At 48.9% G+C, this 22,288-nt stretch overlaps 2 protein-coding genes across 3 annotated transcripts in view; one reads left to right on the forward strand and one right to left on the reverse strand.

Annotated features, from left to right (window-relative positions):
• Window positions 1–18,284, reverse strand: part of LOC119178703 (uncharacterized) — a 201,364-nt gene extending 183,080 nt beyond the window's left edge. The window contains exon 1 of one of the 2 annotated variants that reach the window (XR_012887307.1): window positions 18,051–18,284. The gene's annotated coding sequence lies outside the window, so the exon portion shown is untranslated. The remainder of the gene's footprint in view (window positions 1–18,050) is intronic. The other variant, XM_075879006.1, reaches the window with a different exon arrangement.
• The window catches only part of LOC142776107 (ABC transporter G family member 20-like), a 46,641-nt gene continuing 24,454 nt past the window's right edge, over window positions 102–22,288 (forward strand). Inside the window, exon 1 of the mRNA XM_075879173.1 lies at window positions 102–479. Coding sequence (XP_075735288.1) covers window positions 425–479 — 55 coding nt within the window. The 5' untranslated portion in view covers window positions 102–424. The remainder of the gene's footprint in view (window positions 480–22,288) is intronic.

Here is a 22,288-nt window from a genome sequence, read left to right on the forward strand (position 1 = left end):
TCAGTATATGAGTTATGGAAATGCTCTTTCAAATAGCAACTTTTGCCAACAACTTCTGTGCACAAACATCCCCCCACCCTCTTTTCGCCCCCCCCCCCGCCTTTACGTTCTGCACCCATGGACCGTGTGGGACTAAACTGTGTGATCATGGCCCACTGGCTGAAGTTAGTCAGAAACCCCTCCACTAACTGAAATAAATGAACTTGCATTTATTGGGTCTCCTCAGTGGTGTTGACGTGGAGTAGTGAGTGGTTGGATAATACTCAACAACGGCCCGGAAATGACTACCAGTTTGTCGCTATACGACAGGAGATGAGATGTCGGCTACAGGCACAGCCGTATCCGGAGGCTAATGCTCAGAATGTCCACGCGCAGGGGATGTACCCGAACCGCGAAGAGGCATTCGCAGCAGTGCTGAGAGAAGATGTTTGGGGCACCATCTACTTTCCCGAGAACTACAGCACTGTGCTCCAGGCACGGTAAGTGGCTCTGGCCTCCTTCGATGCAGGCCACAACGTCGGAAATCATGACAAATGCAAAAGCGTGTCATTTATGTCCACTTTCGGACAGGAAATCGGTATTCAGTGAACATGGCCATGTTTAATATGTGTGTAACACCTCGCAAGGTTTTCTTCTTCTTTTGCTGATCTCTTTGATGCGTGTGCACTCGTTTCTCCCGTTTTATTTATCATGCGATGTTAGAAATTTTTATAAAGTTTTATGTCTTTGACTTTCTCGGCGTAGCGCTTCATTGTATCTGCTCATGTGTGGCTGGCTTAGCGTGATTTGAAAATAATAAAAAATTGGTTCATTGTTTTGTTCGGAGTAAAGTGCTTTTTAAAAGTTCTTAAAATGTTTTCTAGTACTTTTTTATGTGTTCACGTAATTGAAGAGGCTTGCCGCAATGGAAAGATAAAAAAAGTTAATACATCAAATAGAGGTGTACACGCCTTGTACCTTGTGATGACACAGTTTAAATTACAAAGTTTAGATTGTGGCGTTTGGTACATTTGAAGTGTTTTATCATGGTTCTATTTGCGGCACCTCTGCAATAGAGAGCTGTTTTGTGCGCATCGCGGTCGCGCAGTTGGGCTTGCATATATATTACTTTCATGAAACGACAATAAGCAGTTGGTAGTGTGCGTTCTTTCCCGTCTCCCTTCTCGCTTTCCTTCAGCTTGCGCAGCAAGTTGAGTTTTCAAGCCAGAAAGCTGCGCGCGTACGTTCGTCGAGTAACGCCCAGGGGTGCCGTGCAGGATCGACCGAGTTTCGCACGAGTTTGCGAAACTCCGGATCTTGTCAAGCTCTGGTGACACCCCCTTATGAACGAGCCAACAGTAGAAAAAAGTCAAATTCAGCCCTCAGCGTGCTGTGTTTCATTGGTTGTGACGGAACCACTCATCGCGTCAAGGACGGTCGACTAAGTTGAGACGTGTTGTCAAACCAGAGGCATCCTCTTTCATTTATTTGTCGTTCCAATGAGTGCAGGAGTGTACTCATGCAGTAAGTGCGTCAGAAAATTTTCGTGATTATATTGCTACGTAGCTATCGCATGAAGGGTGAACCATTCTGTGATCAGAAGACGACGAAGAGGACTGCTTTGCTCTCTCTCTGGGCTGCGCTCCGATTTTACCGGTGTAAATACACTGCCAAATAGTCACGTCCCGTCTCATTTTACGTAACATATTTGTGGTGGAGGTGCTGGTCCTTCCCTGTACCCATCACGAAGCTCCGCAGTGGCCGCATCATCACGGGTCCTACCATGTCACAGGTTCAAGGTACATCGTCTTCATCACCCGCCTCTTCTTTGACTCCTACCTACGTTGTCCTACCTCCTGCTCGTGATCCTGGCGTATTTTCCGGACAGGATGGTCTTGACGTTGACAAGTGGCTCAACGTGTCTGAATGGATCAGCGTCAGCTTTGGGTGGGACCCAACACTCATGCTTGCCAACGTGCTTTTTTACCTTGATGGCCCTCCGCGGGTGTGGTTCGAGACGCACGAAGCCGACATTACCAGCTGGGACACTTTCAAGGAGAAGATCCATGACCTTTTGGGAACACCGCTTCACGACAGATAACTGCGCGAAATCAGTTGGCTACTCGGGCACAGACGTCTACCGAATCCTACATCGCGTATATTCACGACGTCATCACCCTTTGCCGCCAGGTTGACGAACATATGCCTGAGCCTGAGAAGGTATTGAATGTGCTTAAAGGCATCGCCGACGATGTCTTCAACCTGCTTGTATACACTAAGATCACCACCATCGACGAAATCATCAAAGAGTGCTGGCGGTTTGAACACGCCAAGAGCCGCCGTATCACAGAGAGATTCACACGACTTTCCAACACGGCCGCAACTTTATCGTGTGAAGCCGCTCGCCAACCACCCACCTATGACTACGTCACCCGAATTGTTCGTCGGGAGCTTGAAGCTGCCTGTCCAGTTCCCATTCAACAGCCTGTTTTCAACTCAAGCCACTGACACATCACATCCATCGGTAGCCTTAGTTCAAGCTGTGGTAAGGCAGGAGTTCGCTAATCCCGGTCTTCCGTCAGCGTGTCCCGTGACTCACCCTGAAGTACGCCCATACCCCTCAGATAATGCTCGCATATCTCCTCCATCATTTCCATTCCGGAACCCTAGGCAATGGCGAACCCCTGACGACCAGCCTATCTGCTTTTGCTGTCATCAACCTGGAAATGTTTCTCGTTATTGCCGTCGCCGCTGGTCCAACCCACCACGTCAGAGCTACCCTACTTATATGCACCCTACCACTTCTGGACGTCCAGCCGCTACACCGTCCAACTTTTACTCGCCGCCTCCTCACGAGCCTCTCCACACTGACGCCCCTTTTTTCCGGTCACCGCTACTCCCGCTCCCCGTCGCCACTACGCCGCCAATCCCGCTCTCCGCCGCCTCGGCACTTTTCCTCGCCTAGCTTCTCTGGACAATCGCAGCAGAAAAACTAGATATTGCACCTTATGGAGGTGAAGCTGCAATACCAACGACGCCCGGAAACCCTCTACTGACGCTTCCCACACACCACAGCCTCGTTGAAGTAAAATTCGACAATGTTCCTGTTACTTGCCCTTGTTGACACAGGTGCCCACCTATCTATTATGAGCGCACACCTAAGCCGCCGTTTGCAGAAAATCATGACGCCTTCTACAACACAAGCCATACGTGTTGCCGATGGCGGCGCTGTAGAAGTCGTTGCAATGTGCACTGCTCGTGTCAACATTGCTGGTCGTCACGCCGTAGTCCTTTTTGCCGTTCTATATTGTTGCCCCCATGACCTCATACTAAGCCTTGATTTCTTTTCGGCACACTCGGCTTTAATTGACTGTTCTTCTGGTACGCTCAGCCTCAACCTTCCTCTGCTCCCTGATGCCTGTGAAAAGCCCGTCAGCCGCTTGGGTCCAACCACTTTCGCTTGCTGCCTCGAGCTGTGACATACGTCTGTCTGTCATCGACCCCTCTAGTTCCCGACGGAGGCTACATCATCACACTGATAACAGACGCACGATTTACGCGCAGTGTTACAGTGCCGCATACCATCGCCACCATAGTGGACCACTGTGCGTTTCTTCCACTCCTAAATTTCAGCCTTATTCCTCTAGTGTTGACCTACCAGACGTCGCTTGCTCAGCTCACTGCCATAAGAGATGATGACATAAACGTTGTCGCTGTAACTGTTCCTGACCAAGCCGAAGTCTCATGGTTACGCGGTTCTGCCGAGGCCATCTTTCAAAATATGATTGGACCAGACCTTTCGCCTGATCAGGCCGACGCTCTCTGCCGTGTTTTGGCCTCCTACGGTGACATTTTTGAAATCTGTGATCGTCCCTTTGGCCAGACTAATAATGTCAAGCACCGAATCAACACTGGTGACTCCGCGCACATATACCATCGGCCTTACCGCGTGTCCGCATCAGAACGAGCAGCGATTCAGAAGGAAGTGAACAACATGCTATCTAAAGACATCATCGAACCATCGTCAAGCCCTTGGGCCTCCACAGTGGTCTTAGTAAAGGAAAAAGACGGCTCCTGGCGTTTCTGTATTGATTATCGGCACCTCAACAAAATAACCAAGAAAGACGTGTATCCTCTTCCACGTATTGACGACACACTTGACCGTCTTCATGGTGCCACCTTTTTTTCATCTCTCGACCTCCGATCTGGCTACTGGCAAATTGCTGTAGACGAAATGATCGTGACAAAACTGCATTCGTTACCACTGACGGCCTTTACCAATTCAAGGTCATGCCGTTTGGTCTCTGCAACACCCCAGCAATTTTCGAGAGAATGATGGACACGCTGCTTCAAGGATTTAAATGGGCGACGTGCTTGTGTTACTTAGATGACGTTATGATCTTCTCACCCACCTTCGCCACACACCTTGAACGCCTTCCGACCACTCTATCAACATTCCGACATGCCGGCCTCCAGCTGAATTCCTCGAAGTGCCGCTTCGGTCTTCGTCAAATCACTGTGTTGGGCCACCTTGTTGACGCTTCCGGTGTACGACCAGACCCGGCAAAAGAACGCGCAGTAATGAACTTTCCGTTCCGTGCCCTATCCATGATATTCGCAGTTTCGTTGGCCTATGCTCTTACGTTAGCTGGTTCGTAAAAGACTTTGCGGCACTCGCACGCCCACTCGTAGACCTTATCAAACACGACGTCCCGTTTTGTTGGGGTCCTCCTCAAGCTAACGCTTTCTCTCGACTAATCACTGCTCTAACGACACCACCGATACTTGCACATTTCGACCCAGATGCTCCTACAGAAGTGCGGACAGACGCTAGCGGTCACGGCTTCGGCGCAGTTTTGGCCCAAACTCAGAGGGGCACTGATCGTGTAATTGCATACGCAAGCCGTCTCCTTTCAAAATCGGAGCGTAACTACTTATAACAGCATGAGAATGCCTTGCCCTTGTCTGGGCGGTTTCGAAATTTCGCCCATACTTGTATGGCCGCCCTGCCCCGCCGCGGTGGTCTAGTGGCTAAGGTACTCGGCTGCTGACCCGCAGGGCGCGGGTTCGATCCCGGCTGCAGCGGCTGCATTTCCGATGGAGGCGGAAATGTTGTAGGCCCGTGTGCTCAGATTTGGGTGCACGTTAAAGAACCCCAGGTGGTCTAAATTTCCGGAGCCCTCCACTACGGCGTCTCTCATAATCATATAGTGGTTTTGGGACGTTAAACCCCACATATCAATCAATCAATCATTGTATGGCCGCCCGTTCCTTGTCCTCACAGATCATCACGCCCTCTGTTGGTTTCTTCACTGAAGGACCCTTCTGGACAACTTGGTCGTAGGGCGTTGCATCTTCAGGAGTACTCCTACTAAGTTACCTACAAGTCTGGATGCCTTCATCTGGACGCTGTTTGCTTGTCCCGCTACCCTGTTGACCAACCAGAGGAATCGGTTGGTAAGCCTGGCTCCAGCGTCATGTCCATGTCTAGGTTTCGTCAGATTGGTTACGAACAGCGTCGCGATCATTTCTTGTGGTCACTCATTGCCCATCTGGAATCTGACCTTAACGACATGTCACTCCACATGTTCGTTCTCCTAAATGGCACGCGGTACTGTCGTAGCGTCAAGCCAGATGGCCCTGAGCTACTTCTAGTCGTGCTAAACCATCTCCGTTCAGCGCTCCTGCATGAACTTCACGACGAACCAACCGCCGGCCACTTGGGCGTATCTCGCACGTACGTCCGCGTCCGGCGCCGCTTCTTTTGGCGTGGTCTCGCGCGGTCTGTTCGACGCTACGTGGCCTCCTACGAAAAATGCCAACGTCGAAAACAACCTGCCGCACCCCCTGCTGTACTCCTTCACCCGATCTCTATCCCTACCGAACCTTTCTTCCGTGTTGGTGTAGTCCTCCTCGGACCGTTCCCTGGATCAAACTCTGGGAACAAGTGGGTCGCCGTTGCTATAGACCATGCGACCAAGTTTGCCATCACTAGATTGCTCCCCACCAGCACTGCTACTGACGTTGCCGATTTGCTCGACGATGTAATTCTACATCATGGCGCTCCTTGGCAATTGCTCACCGATCGTGGACGCGCATTTTGTCACGCGTACTCGACGACCTTTTGCGCTCTTCCTCAACGCAACACAAACTGACCACTTCCTACCATAATGAAACAAGTGGCCTTACCGAACGCCTAAGTCACACCCTCACGGACATGCTCTCGATGTACGTCTCATCTGACCACCATGACTGGGATCAACCTCACGCTACCTCACGTGGCGTTCGCCTATAATTCATCTCGTCATGATACAGCAGGTTATGCACCTTTTTATGTGCTCTGTGGTCGTAATTCGACCTTACCACTGGATACCCTACTACCGACTACTACACATCCGCCGAGCGAATGCGCACGTGATGCTATCGCTCGTGCCGACCACGCACGTCAGATTGCCCGCTCTAGGCTGTTGGCTTCACAAGCAACCCAGAAGGCTCTCTACGACCGCAACCATGTCGACGTTGACTTTTTACCTCATTCTCTAATTATTCTCTTGGCGCCCAGTTCGTCGTGTTGGATTGTCAGAGAAGTTGCTATCTCCGTACAAGAGACCTTACCGTATCATAGGACGGGTAACGGACGTTACCTATGAGGTCATTCCAGTTTCCGCGACTAATCTGTCTGCAAACACCCCCCGTGACGTAGTCCACGTCAGTAGGTTAAAACCATACCGCCCTCCTTCTGAAGAACACGTGTAAAGTGCACCAAGTCGGTGCTTTTACTACCGGGGGGCAATGCTACGTAGCTATCGCAAGAAGGGTGAACCATTCTGTGATCAGAAGACGACGAAGAGGACTGGTTTGCTCGCTCTGTGTGCTGCGCTCCGATTTTATCGGTGTAAATACACTACCAAATAGTCACGTCCCATCTCATTTTACGGAACAATATCTTTAGAGACACAAGGTGTTTCAATTTATTTTGAAGCTTTTAATGCCTGGACTAAGTATGTTTTAGAATAGTCAGCACGATGACCTCCGATATCAGCACCGGCCGAGCATCTTAGAACTTCACGACCACAGCTAAACCCAAGGGCACTGGTTAATTATCATGGCCAGCTTGTAAATTCTAGCATGCTGCTCAGCCGTTTCGCATCGTCTTCGATGTCATCGCCCGCTGGCACACGAGCACCTGCGCCTGGCTTATTAGCTATTTGGCTGGACGGTATATTTGAATCGTTAGGCCACGACAAGCTAATTAAGCCAAGTCGTGGTAAGGCCGAGGTAATTATGGCACATTTTAAGAGGACCATGCGGATGAAATCATGTAAAGCTAGGGCCAGACTTATTAAATCATACTAGTTGTTGAGCTATTGAAAATATTATAATTAACGCGACGTTAATCATGAGCACACAAAGTAACAGCATGGTATTTAGCCTGTACTAATATTGTTACGTGGAAAATAACAGTAGTCAGTCTACAGCCTCAACGCAGCTCACCGACAACGTCCACTTCTTCACTCTCAGTCTGAGGCACCTTTCTTGGGTATGTCCCACTATGCCCTGTTTCAGTCAGCCGAAATCACGTAACATGACCCCCGGTGGCAAAAGCGCCGACCCGGCGTGTTTACGGGGCCACAGCAGGAGCACTGTGGTAACGCTTGAGCCTTGATACGTGGACGATGTCCCTTGACAGCAGAGCAGAAGAGGTTGATGGATTATCAGGGACAATTTCATATGTAGTGTCGGTCACTCGTCTAAGCACGCGGTATGGGCCCGTGAAACAAGAGAGAAGTTTTTCTGAAAGGCCTGCATGTCGCGTAGGGGACCAAAGATGAACGAGAGAACCTGTTGGAAAGTGTTCGTCACGATGCCGCTCGTCGTAACATTGCTTCTGCGAGTCTTGGGACGCCATTAATCTGCTACGAGCAAGCTGACGAGCATGGTCAGCTCGGGTAATAGCGTCGCGTGCATATTCAGAAGTAGACTGCGCAGCGGCTGGCAGGAAGGTATCCAACGGCAATGTTGGTTCGCGTCGAAACAGAAGGTAAAATGGCGAGTACCAAGCAGTGTCATGCCGGGAGAACTTGTATGCGAACGTCACGTAGGGTAGTGCAAGGTCCCGATCCCGATGGTCGGCCGAGACATATTTCGATACCATGTCTGTCAGGGTGCGGTTTAAACATTCTGTAAGCCCGTTTTCCTAGGGATGGTACGATGCCGTGAGCTTATGTTGGGTAGAGCAGGAACGCAGGATATCGTCAACCACTTTCGAAATGAACGTACGGCCTCGGTCTGTCAGCAGTTGACGAGGAGCTCCATGCACTAAAATTAGACCGCGTAGTAGAAAATCAGCGACGTCTGTAGCGCAGCTTGTTGGCATGGCTCGCGTAACTGCGTAACGGGTCGTGTAATCCGTAGCCACCGCGACCCACTTGTTTCCGGAGGCGGATGTTGGGAAGGGACCGAGAAAGTCCAAACCAACACGGAATAATGGCTCCGATGGGATGTCGATGGGCTGAATATATTTGGAAGGGAGTCCCGACGGCTTTTTGCGACGCTGGCCAATTTCACAAGCGTTGAGATAACGACGTACAGAGTGTGAAAGTCCAGGCCAGTAGAAGCGGCGGCACACACGATCATATGTGCGAGAGACACCAAGGTGACCGGTGGTTGGCGCGTCATGGAGCTCGCGTAGGACTGTGGAGCGCAGGTGCTTTGGTATGAGCAGAAGTAGGTCGTGACCATTGGGCGATAAATTACGCCGATATAAGGTGTGGTCCTTTAAGGTAAACATGTGAACAGAAGCGTCTTGCGGTAAAGATTCGAGCTGTTGTATTAGGCGGCTGATATCCGGATCGCGACGCTGCTCGTCCCCGACATGAAGCAGATGGGAGATGGAAAGGACGCAATCCACAGATTCAGTGCTCATAGGATCGCAGTCGCCCACAGGGTAGCCTGACAGACAATCCACATCTTTGTGCAGTTTTTCTGATTAATACACTATGGTGTAAGAATACTCCTGGAGGCGGAGTGCCCAGCGGGCGAGACGACCTGTGGGATCTTTGAGAGAGGCGAGCCAGCAAAGAGCGTGGCGGTCGGTGAGAACTATAAATTGTCGGCCGTATAAGTAAGGGCAAAATTTCGCGGCCGCCCACACCAGCGCTAGGCATTCGCGCTCTGTGATGGAATAATTACGCTCCGAGGTGGACAGCAGCCTGCTGGCATAAGCTATCACGCGATGCTGCCCACGTCGTCGCTGAGTCAACACAGCGCCTATTCCGTAACCGCTGGCATCGGTGCGCACTTCGGTCGGTGCCGTAGGGTCGAAGTGAGCCATCACAGGAGAAGAAGTGAGCAAAGTGGTCAGGTCGGAAAATGCTGCTGATTGCGAGGGACCCCGGGTAAATGTCTCATCTGGTTTGAGTAAATCTGTTAGGGGCCGAGCGATTTCCGCGAAGTTCTAGATTAACCGCCGAAAATAGGATCCGAGCCTCACAAAGCTGCGGACATCTTTGGCGGTTTTTGGCACAGGAAAATCCTTCACAGCTCGAGCTTTTTCTGGGTCAAGCTGTACGCCGTAAGCGTCAATAATATGTCCAAGTATTGTAATGCGACGGCGACCAAACCGGCACTTGGATGAATTCAGCTGAAGGCTGGCGAGACGGAATACATCAAGAATTTTCGACAGTCTCTTAAGGTGCGCTTCAAAAGTGGAAGCAAATACGATCACGTCATCCAGATAACAAAGACACGTAGACCACTTGAATCCATGGAGCAGGGAGTCCATCATTCGTTCAAAGGTGGCGGGGGCATTACATAGGCCGAAAGGCATGACTTTGAACTGGTAGAGGCCATCGGGTGTTACAGAGGCCGTCTTCTCTCGGTCCATGGCGTCCACGGCAATCTGCTGATAACCAGAACGAATATCGATGGAAGAAAAGTAGGTGGCGTCATGGAGGCAATCAAGGGCGTCGTCAATGTGGGGCACAGGGTATGCGTCTTTCTTGGTAATGTTAAGGTGGCGATAGTCCGCACGAAATCGCCACGATCCGTCCTTCTTTTTAACTAATACCACCGGGGATGCCCAGGGACTGGAGGATGGATCAATAATGTTCTTCGCTAGCATTTTGTTCACCTCCTTCTGAATTATGGTGCGCTCAAAAGCAGACACTCTTAGGGACGGCGGTGAACAGGGTTGGCATCACCTGTGTGTATGCGATGCTGGACAAAGGACGTCTGCCCTAGAGGTCGGTCGCCAAAATCGAAAATATTCTGGTAGGCCTCGAGAAGATGCTGTAGGGCTTCAACTTGTGGAAGCGGAAGATCAGTGGCGATCATGTCTACAATTTGACGGCTGCCCAAATTTGTTGCGAGTGATGCGCGCTGCGGTGAAACAAGGGTGTCTAAGGCAAGCACTCCAATTTGTGAATTGAGCAACGGACACAGGTGGGCCACGGAAATGCCTTGTGGAAGCACATGATTCATGCAGCCGAAATTTACAAGTGGTAGACAAGTTTTGTTATCTGTGATGCTGAGCACCGTATAGGGCACTGCAACGTTGTGCGCAAGGAGTACATCGGTGAGAGGCGTAGCGTAATAGTCACCGTCAGGCACAGCTGGTGAGCACAGAAAATTGACGTACGTCACAGTTTTGGAGGGCAGGTGAACAAAGTCGCTGCATTCTAATCAGCATGTAGGTTGGTACGGGGCGTCACTGATTTGTGGCAGTTCTAGGCGGAGCACACCAGTGGAGCAATCAATCAGAGCAGAATTGGCGGCAAGAAAGTCGAGGCCTAGTATGAGGTCGTGGGGACATGTTGCAAGCACGGTAAAAAGGACGAAAACTTGATGACCGGCTACGGTAAGTTGAGCTGTGCACATACCAACGACAGGGACTGTTGCACCATCTACAACTTGAACAACACTGGTCAAGGGGGGCGTGAGGACCTTCTTCGTGTGAGGACGAAAACGCGAACTCATAATACAGACGTAAGCGCACGTATCTATCAAAGCTTCAACAGGTGTGCCATCAACATATACTTCTAGGGTGTTCCGGTTCAAACATAAGGGCAACAGAGGATTTTTGGGTAAGGTCGACAGGGCAGCTTCACCTCCAGAAGCTGCGCAGCCTAGTTTTCCGGGGACATGCGGCGGTTAAACGATGGCGAGGAAGAGCGGCGACGCGTATTTGAACGAGAAGGGCGGCTTTGAGGCGGTGGCGACGACGGGACAGGGTGGCCGTAGTCCTCAGGGGCAGTAAATGCTATAGACTCAGTGCGGGTCGGATAACGGTGGTTTGGTGGACGGAATGAGTTACTGTAAGCGGGGTACGAGCCAGAAGACATAGATGGCCATTGGCTGCGGCAGAAACGAGCGATGTGTGCTGCGCGACCACAGCGGAAGCAGATTGGCTTATCATTAGCTGTTCGCCATTCAGACGGGTTCCTGCTTCGAATAGAGTACGGACGGCGATGTCTCATGTCCACAGAAGCTATCGAGGGACCAGTATTATCTAGGGTAGGTGCAGTGGACAGGATACCAAGGTTAGCGAATTCCTGGCGGACAACAGCCTGGATCAAGGCAACAGCTGGCGTTGAGGCGTCGGGCAACGTCGGTTTGTTGGCAGCCGGGTAAGCGGCCTCGAGTTGACGTCGGACGATGCGCGTCACGTCTTCGGTCGCAGACGAATGACAAGGAGTGGCTTCACAAGACGACGTTGCCGCGGTGTTGGGTAGGCGCTGGAACTGCTGCAAAATGCGTCGACTCTTCGCCTGCCCGAGATGGCGGCACTCTTTCATCACGGCGTCGATGGTCGTTACGTTGGTAAATACAAGCAGGCGGAACGCATCGTCGGCGATTCCTTTTAAAACTTGCGAAATCTTGTCGGCCTCAGTTATGTTGGGATCGGCCCTTTGACACAACGCTAAGACGTCTTGAATATAAGTCAAGTAAGGCTCAGTGAACGTCTGTGTACGTACGGCCATTTGCTTTCGGGCATGAAGCTGTTGACCAAACAGGTTGCCAAAGAGGTCGCGGAGCTGTTGTTTAAACACTTCCCAGCTTGTGATTTCGTGCTCATGGGTCTCAAACCAGATGCGAGGGGTCTTGTCCAAATAGAAAATGACATTCACAAGTATAACGGTTGGGTCCCAGCCATATTGCTTGCTGACGCGCTCGTACATACTAAGCCACTTGTCCACATTAGCGTTTTCCTCTCCAGGAAAAGTACCGAGATCACGGGGTTGCGTTAGGGCGACGTACGGGGTTGCTGTCGTTGCTGAGGTAGGTGGCGAAGCCGTATCCTCACCCGGAGCCGTGGTAGCAGACTTAAGGAGGCGTCCACTGCGTAGCTACGTTGTCAGAAGAGTACCCAGCACATCCACCAAAATGTTACGTGGAAAATAACAGTAGTCAGTCTACAGCCTCAACGCAGCTCACCGACAACGTCCACTTCTTCACTCTCAGTCTGAGGCACCTTTCTTGGGTATGTCCCACTATGCCCTGTTTCAGTCAGCCGAAATCACGTAACAATATAGTACCAATAAGTATCGTGCTAATCAGGAATATGCCTATTAGTTCCATACTGATCATGGCCTTGCTAATTGCGCCCAAGTAGTTGCATTTAATTAGATCACAGGTCATCTTCGACAGCTGCAGAACTTGTTGCTATACAGGAAGCCATAAAATTTGTGAACGACCAAGCACCGCGTAAAAGGACGATTCTGTCCGATGCAAAATCAGCGCTTCAAGCTATCCATTCTTGCTCAAGAAGAGGCCAGTTTTACGAGTTAGCGTTAGGAATCGTCCAAGCATTTGACCTAACACACAGGAGCGGTCACTTGATTACACTCCAATGGATTCCGGGACACTGCGGCCAGGTTGGCAACGAAACAGCCAATAGCGAAGCAAGGGCGGCAGTATAAAACGCTCCTATGTACGTCAAAGTACCGTAATCGCGAAGTGACGTCAGCACATTGTTGAGATCAATCATGCGCGAATGCGCTGCCACTTACTGGTCGCTACCAGATCACCAGAACAAGCGCCTGCGGGATACAGACCCCGGTATGACTTTTCGTCTTCCAGATAAAATGAGCCGAAGACATGCTAATATACTGCACCGAGTTCGCCTGGGCGTCGCCTTCACTCGCCACTACACCCACCTTATTGGCCGTGCGGACAGACCGAATTGTGAACGCTGCCAAGTGCGCGAAACGATAGCTCACATATTTTGTGACTGTGCATTATACGTGGCGCAAAGAAAAATGCTAACTGCAACGTTGGCAAGCATCGGACGAACACCATTAAGTGAAAGCCACATATTGTCAGCAATAAACGACCAAACAGTGTCGAAAACTGCTACAAAGGCTGTTTTAGATTTTATAAAAAGCACTGGACTAGATACTAGACTGTATTGTACTATGCTAAGTGGCTACTGTACATACGCATCACCTCTTCTTGTCCCCATCATCACCCTTCAACCCTCTTTCCTTCGCCCTTCCCTTATACCTTGTGTAGAGCAGCAGGCTAGAGCGAACTAGCTCAGGCCGACCTCTCTGCCTTCTAATAAATTCTCACTCACACACTAATTGAAACCTCATCGGTGAAAACAAGACGGCTCAGTGTAGTGGTCATTGAACCACAGCTAATTAGTACAATCAAAATTGAGACGGAGCTAATAAGGTCTTCGCTTCGAAGCAGAGCACGCACATGAGTAGACAACCAACATAAAAAGCTGCAACAAGCTAGCATATGACAGCCTATGGCTCTAGCCTTGAACAAGTAGTGTAAGTTCACCAAATTATTTTACATACAAAGAAGCTGCCGCTTAGCGTTCACAACATAAAACGCTTAACAGTCAAAGCAGCACCATCACAGTCACGAGTTGAACTCGGGCCTTCTCAGAATCAACGAGTTCGTATCTGCATTCACGCGTCAATCAGTTTGATTGACAGGCGCACGCGGCTAAGATCGGGTACGCCCACACGTTTGCTCTTACCGAGGAGCAGCACTCACGCCTAGCGGCAAAATTAATCTATCAGCTTTATCGCGCAGGCTATGCACACACGCATACAGAAGCAAAAGTGATATCACCATGCGGCTACGATGTCTCGCATTGAATTTCACCGCGCTCCTGACGTTGCCAATCACAGCCGCGTTGCCACCATGATGCGAGCGCCCCTGGTGGCTAGCTGTCTTTATATTTATCTGCACTATTTGATAGGAGCAAAATGAGCAGCTGAAGAGTGCTGCGTGTGCAGCCTTGCTGCCTTCAAGAGTGGAAATTTGCATGCTGCAGGTGGAACGGAAGAAGGTGTGCGAAAGAGGACAAACGCCAACGAAAATGCCTGTGGAAGGCGCGCGTTGAGTTGGCAAAAAGGTAGCGCGACGATCACGTTGACGTCGCTGCACTGTTAAAATGTTGACTTAGTGGCGGCGCTGACGTGCTCGCACGCGCTGTTACTTTGATAACCACCGCAAATGTCCCACATGTGTTTCCAACGCCACGCACGTTCTTGCGGCCAATTAACGCTGCTATCACGCGCTCCACATTGTCTTCATACCATGGCCGCCGCACAATTACCTCGGATCAAACTCGTCCGTCCGAGAAGCTCAGGTCATCCTGCATAGAACCCCAAAACGTAGCCCCGAGTAAATACGATCGAAGGCTGCATTAACGTATCCTTTTCTGTAGGCGCGTCAAAAATACCAAAAATGCGCGACTAGGAAAATAAATGCGCATGTTTATCGAAAGCTAAAAGTTGGATTGATTGATATGTGGGGTTTAACGTCCCAAAACCATCATATGATTATGAGAGACGCCATAGTGGAGGGCTCCGGAAATTTCGACCACCTGAGGTTCTTTAACGTGCACCCAAATCTGAGCACACGGGCCTACAACATTTCCGCCTCCATCGGAAATGCAGCCGCCGCAGCCGGGATTCGAACCCGTGACCTGCGGGAAGCAAAAATTTGAAAAACTTGAAATTCTTAGTCGTAATATGTTGTTCACGCCCTCCTGACCCGATGGAAAGTGTTGCGCAAAAGGCTCTCTCTTAGGAAGATATTTCCCAAAGCAGTGGAGTGCGAAAGCATGCCCGTATGCCCTCCAATCCTAATATTCAGCACTCTTCCAACAGGGTTGCCAGAATGGGCTACGTTTTCAAGCTGTTGGTGGGAAAAAAAGGTTGGCTTAGCTATAGATATAGCAGGCTATTTATGGCTTTAAAGAGCTTGCCTATTTCATTTAAAAAATTTGATAGAGATATGTGTAGCTAGCTCATGCTGTTCATCAACTTTGGCGGTGTTTAGGCTACCACATAACGATGACATTTGAAGTCTTTTTACGGTTGTTCATTGTTCTAAAGAACACAGACAGTTTCATAAAAGTTTCGTTGAAAAAATCATAAAGTGGGTATGTGGGCTGCTTATTCACATAGAATGGAATCTGCGGCGCCTATAAATTCAAGGTACCGGCGTTTGTTAAGTAATTGTCAATGTTTAGACAAACAACCACGAAAATTGGTGTAGAACAGATGTTTCACGTTTGTTGCTGAGTGAGTGATGTAGCTATTTGTCCTGCCAATGTAAAAGAGGCCAGTCGAGTTTTTTCAGGAACATAATTGAAGAAAATAGAATGCCTGATGATCTGCTGGCATCGATGATAAAAGTTCAGACGTCTGCTGAAAAATTTTACCAGTTCCAGGTTCGATATTCCTTCAGGAATGATTGCCAAAATAAACTGAAATGTTTGAACTTTAACTTTTTCGGTGACTCGAACTCTTTCATAATTTAGTTTTTCTAGTCATATTGTCACGGGGTCGTGACAATATGACTACTTCAGCCCATCGTCAATGAATATAGGATTTTTTTTTTTGGTATCCAAGATCTGCATGCATGAAGCGAATAATGAATTCTGTTGCACTACAACAGTGCAGAGTAGATAGGACACAGCGTCAACATTTACAAATGAAAAGATGGAAAATGTGACATAGTGCGGAAACGCCGACAGTTGCCAAGCGCGAACGAATTTTTCAATATAGCAGATTGCGTTTCTCTCACAAGTAAAAGTAACGTTCTGCGAGCTTCGTGCACCCATTCGGCAATGGACGGCATACACATTATACGAGTATAGGCTTCAGTCAACGCATCTTATTCGCCGACAATCAGCTCACACCACTTACAAAAAAGCATGGCTGCGTACATTTCTACGCGCACCGAAACTTTCGCCCAGGAGGAGAGACGAGCTGACGACCGGAGCGTAGTGAAGGGAAGAGCGAAACGAGTTAGGACGTCTTTTGTATCACCAAACGCACGTAACTCCGCTATTACGGCACCTATTTGAAAAACTCTTGCGACCACATTTTCATTGCGGTTTAACCTCTGGGTAGTTTAGGGGCACTTTAATTACTGACATCAGCTTTGGCTGTGACAATGTCCTTATAGTAACGGGAGGAAAGGCATATACTCTTTTTTTTTCCTGGTGTAGCTGCTTCGTTCGCTACATTCCCGACCCAGGCCACAATTGACTGCCTTGTTTTTGCTTTTCGAGTTTTGACCCGACAAACCTGTCTCTCACGCGTGCTCTTCGCAGGATGGAAGAACTCTTCTTGGTAAGCGACGAGATCGCGAGGCGCAGCACCGTCGACGTTTATCTAGATGCAACCGGTACGCGGGCACGGCTATCTTTTTTGTTTGTTTGTTCGTTCATTTGTTTGTTTGTTTGCTTTGCTTTCTAACAGCACATTGCCAGTTGAACTGGAAACGTTTTATGATTGACTGAACTGCACGTACAAATACTCGCATTTTCTCTTACTAGTGTTTGAACGTTACAGGCTGTTCTTTTAGCCTATAACCATTTTGCTTGCTCTCCCTTTCACCTGCTAACGTGGCATGCAGATATAGTAACTAAACGCTGTGAGAAAAACAAGAAAAAAAGAGAAAATAGACGTTATGCATTCGTGATGAAGTCGCGCATTCGCAGTTGTATTTTGCACAGAAAGACAGAGATACATGCTTGACAGACAACAAATGCACGAGCTTTTAACTGCACATATAAATAAAATTGTTCACCTTAATGCATGATAGTACTAGCGAAAGTAAAATTGGGACGAAGTGAGACGTACGCAGGATGGTTGGTAAAAATGCTTGGGTAGTCCGGGCTCTTCTCGTCTTACGTAGGAAACCAGTTAACGGTGAGGCACCTATACCTACTAAACTAGTCTGCATCATTTTGAGGACACTCCTTCAATATCGTTCCCGTCACTTTGACACCAGGGGCACAACTTACAGATGTTTCGTCAGCGCGTTTTTTCATTGGTTATCCGGCTTCTTTAATGATAGGTCCCACACTGAGATTGCCTCAAGTATTTTTTACGAGATTTTTTTCTTGCAAGATTTTTTCCCGAACACGAGTCGATGTGCAAAACAGCTGAAGATGCACGAAGGTTTGGATGCACAATGTACAGGTCGCTATACGTGGAGTTTCATATGTTTATATATGACATTATTTGATGACTATCTGTGGGAGAGGCTACAGGCGCATGTGGTGCAGCAGTGTATAAGATCCCACCAGCGTTGCGCTGTGGGTGCATTACTACTGCACACTTATTGCGGGTATTCGCCTATAAAATCAAATTTCAACAGGACGGTCGCTAGTACCGGAATTATTCAATTTTGTTAAAGGGCCACTCCCCAGGTTTGACAATTTTGAGCTGACAAGCGCAATGCGTAGACGAGGCGTTCATGATCACGTCTGCCGAAATTTGCAACGCTACGCGCCGCAGAAACGGGTCAAATTTCAAGATGAAAGCTGCTCGCCCTCCCCTCTACCGGCGCACGCGTAGAGAATGAGGGCATGACGTGGGCGTAGGAATGGCCCTACGTACACAGCACTGCGGTCACGTTGGTCCTCTACGTAGACGACTCTGCTCTGACGTTGTCAACAGTATACCACGTGACATGGCAAAAATTATTTAACACAACATGCGTAGTTTATGTATTTGTTGCTTTAGGAGATGAACAAAACTTGAATTAAATAATGAGACGCAATAAAAAATTGTGCACGTTTTGCTTACATTTTTTCCCCGTGAAATCCTACGAGATGCAGGGCTAATGTGCCAGCGTTTCACATGCGTTTGGGTTGAGCATTGAGCAGACGACCGCCGTGGAACGCTCCTACGCGTTCGCGCACTCATTGTGCTCATCTACTCTACCGCGTTTCCAAACAATCCCGCAGACACAGGCAGAAGACCACAAATAACGCTGGTCAACAAAGCAACGCCGCTCGCGTGCACGGGCGCTGGGCTTGTTCGGGCACGTCATGCGAACGTCACCTCTTGGCCGTATGCCGAAGAGGGCGGGGAAGAGGTTTCGCTTGCGAAAGCTACGCGGAGGAGCGGCAAGGGTTTCGAGCTCGTCTCCTCTCACCCTCGTTTCGCACCGCTTCAAAAAACCTGTGTTCTCCGCTCGTAATGAACCGATTAGAGAAATTTTTGTGGCAAAATGTTTTCCATCGGACACCGAACAACTTCCACTGTCTAACTAAAATTCGGTATGGGGCCTGGTGAGTGGCCCTTTAAAGAAATCGTGTTCCTGCAATTACAAAGTACTGGCTGTAAGAGTTGGACGCACTTTAATCTTGCTGTCTCCGCCGTGGCGAGGCAGTGGTGCCCGGCTGCTGACCCGAAGGCCACGGGTACGATCCGGTCGCGGCGGGTGAATTTCAATCAAGGCGAAATGTGTGATGTCATTGCACGTACGTTAAAAAACACTAGCTCGCCGAATTTCCGGAACACTCCAGTACAGCGTCTCTCGAAATCATACCATGGTTCTGGGACGTAAAACCCCCATAATATTAATCTTGCTTTCTCAGTGTACAAATTTGGGTCCGAATCATTGCACTCTGCAATGGTGCAGACTACACGATCCGCAACGTGATAATGAAGGAGCTGCATCGGGCCAACGACAAAGTGCTGCAGTTCGCTACCAGCAAGCTGATTAACAAGAGCATCTCCATCGAACTCCTCAAGGCAAGCATCCACTCGCGGTCCCGCTATCTCGTTATCCTAACGGAGTTTTTCATGCTGCTCTCGTGACAATGTATCTTGGTCTGCTCGGCGTCGTCGTGGACCGAGTCTACATAGAGTAACTGTATATGTTTCGTATACTCTTCATATACAGTAACTTTGAAGTCTACAATATCAGCTACTACTGCGTGTACTAAAAAAAGAAAAGGCAATGCGACTGCGAGTTGGTTCCTCCCTATGTTATATATACGCTGCATCGCCAAACTTTCGCTCGTACGGAATATGAAGATTTTGCATGAATTCATTGACAAAGCATGCTGGAGGTTGTTTGAATATTTATTTATTTATTTATTTATTTAAAATACTTAGGGCATTTGTCTGTGGCCTCTTCACTCGTTGTTCGTTCATATTTTTCTGTTCTGCGCTGCTAATGTGTGCTTGGAGTCCGAAGCAGCCCGAACCTGCGCGGTAATGAGTGACACGCGTGTTAATCCGCCATCGTCGGGTTCCTGGTGCCATTCAGCATCCATTCACGCACGTCAGAAACGGCAGTTGACACGCGGAGTCAGTGCAAGCACGCCACCTGAACAGTACTTCTTCCTTCCTCAACATCTTTCGCAATATTCCTCTTTCGGCCCCTCGCAGATTTCTGACCCGTTCTACCACGCCTTCGACTTCACCTTCCGGGAATTCATGAGCCCGGGCATCATCGCATGGTGAGCCGTGTGTGTGTTGGCTGCCCTGCATTCCTGAAACTCTACAGGGGTCCCCCGGACTTCGTTCGTGCCGCCATGCTAAGCTATCGGCTGTGGTCTCTAGATTTTCACTGCCAAAGCTGCAGATGCACACCCCGTTTTGCGGACACGTTCATTTTGCCCAAATCAAACAAGTCACAAAGGGAAGTTGTTCAAGCTTGTTTTATTTACAGAAAACCTGACAAATGCGTAAACAGCCCTTCTTTGACTGTGCTTCCGAAAGAGGCTCATTTTGTCAGACGGCTTTGTGTGGATGACACTCAGTGTCCAAGTTTGTAACTTTTAATTCATCTGTTTACAGCCGTTGTGTATTATCATTCATTTTGGGTAGTATATATCTCTAGACTTTCCATTCCATTTGTTTTAAGAAGTTTGCAGGTGTAACGTGACAGCAAAAAGCACAGGACCGAGTTGATTCGCGCAACATAAGATAGGCCTTTGCCCTTCATGCAATGAGAGCAGTCGAGCTCATGATAATGATGATGATCCGGATTGTTTGCACGTGACCATTTCATGTTTGGATATAAAGATATCCCTATAGTGGTGTGCGTTGTGCCACTGATATGAGTGTCTCGAAGGAGCCGTAATGAGAGCACATGACGATAAGATTTATGCCAAAATGTCTCGCTTTGGCATTCCGTAATTAGGTTGGAAGTTTGCGCTCATACTGTGTAGATCTCTTCTTTGTTAGTGTTATTTTAGCGCAACTTTCCCATATACACACCAACCAGCCCAAACGAAGGCGCTACTGCAAAGTATATCATACACTCTTAATCAGGTCCCGCTTAAGGTGCTGAATATAGCCAGGAGAGGGACACTTTTCGCCTGCTTTCCTGTATGTAGCCGGCATTTAACAATGACACAATTAACAGTATATCTTCTTGATTACTAAAAGAATACACCGGTGTATTGCAACGTATAGCGAGCAATGACGCTATTTCTTGTGGTGTAATTTTTCAAGTCAGTACATCTCTTTGCTTATTTATTTAAATGGCGTGGTTGATCATTATTTCATCAGTTTAGTTAGTTAGTTAGTTAGTTAGTTAGTTAGTTAGTTAGTTAGTTAGTTAGTTAGTTAGTTAGTTAGTTAGTTAGTTAGTTAGTTAGTTAGTTAGCTAGTTAGTTAGTTAGTTAGTTAGTTATACGAACGACGCCACACTTGCTCTTCTTTCTTGTCATTTCCCTGTCTTGTGCTGTCTATACATGACGTGAGTGGAAAATAGACAAGGGTCTGACCTTTTCAAAATTAGAAGTCTGTATTAATAAAGAAAACAGATCGAGACAAATGGCAGGACGACGACGGCGCTGAATGACTTGAAGCTGTCACGATCATCCCTCTGGCAACGAGCCCCTCGTTCTGATTTTGTGAAGCCCTGTGCCGATAGTGGTCCCGCGTGGTACAATCCAGTCAACTCGCTGAACTTTCTTTTGTTTTGTTGAATCTTCTTGAGGTATTGCAGCGGCACTCTGCAGTAATGATAAAAAAACGCGAGTAACGGGATAGCATCGCGAAATCTGTGTGCACGATGATGCACCCTCAACAGCCCTTTCATGCATTATCATAGCGCTTTAGACAGTAAAAAATAGTTAGTGCCGATACGGCTTTTCGGTTAGACAGTGGTGTCGATGATCTTTGGCTAGTACAGCACTTTTTTTATAAATGTGCAGATCTGAACTAAGTGACATATTGAGCTACGGGTGACCTCAACTTGACACGAAAAATGGGGCGTCGCGGTACTTTGACTTTCTGCCTCATTTTTCCTGCTGTATTTTGCACTGTTTAGAAGCAGGGGCGGCGCCAGGATGTTTTTACTGGGGGGGGGGGGGGGGCAACCACGAAAAGTGAGTTCCTCCGGGGGGGCAAGCTAGCTCTGCTCCTACTAGGTTTTCAATATATGCTTCCGGGCACTTCGGTGGGCTTAGGGGGGGGCAGGCGAGAATTTTGGGAGGGCTCCAGCCCACCCTTGCCCCCCCCTGGCGCCGCCCCTGTTTAGAAGCCACTCTCTCTTCATCTTTTCTTTTTCTTGGACTGCGAATACAAACACCTCATATTTCATTCTATTCGACTGTTCTCTCGTTCTTTTAGCGCCCGTTCTGCAACACTAATAGTCTACCTTAATGAGGACTACTGTTAGTTATCATTAATATAGATGCACAAAGGAGCGCTTAAAACGTACACTTCTTTCCCTAACAGTCTACCCAAGTTGTCTGACTTATATAAGCCATAAGGCCCTGCCGAACTCGACATGCCCGTCTCAGTGTCCAATGGCCCTGCTTCTTGATCTGTCACATGTGTGCCTTATATACACGCTAACGTGCAGCACCCTGTTCGCGCTGTCCATCACGCTCACGGCACTGCTGCTGGTCGGCGAGGACCAGGGAGGCATCCGAGGCCGGTGCGCCGTCGCAGGTGCGTGCGTGAGACGAGCGCTTTCGGGCCGCTACAGCAATGGTATCTGGTGCTTTATACGTGTCAAAGCCACGAACCACGTGGCGCCCTTTGACGTGCGCAGGCATGGCGCACTGTACGGG

Source organism: Rhipicephalus microplus, chromosome 1 (genome assembly GCF_043290135.1).
Source record: "Rhipicephalus microplus isolate Deutch F79 chromosome 1, USDA_Rmic, whole genome shotgun sequence".
In the NCBI taxonomy this organism is placed as follows: domain Eukaryota; kingdom Metazoa; phylum Arthropoda; class Arachnida; order Ixodida; family Ixodidae; genus Rhipicephalus; species Rhipicephalus microplus.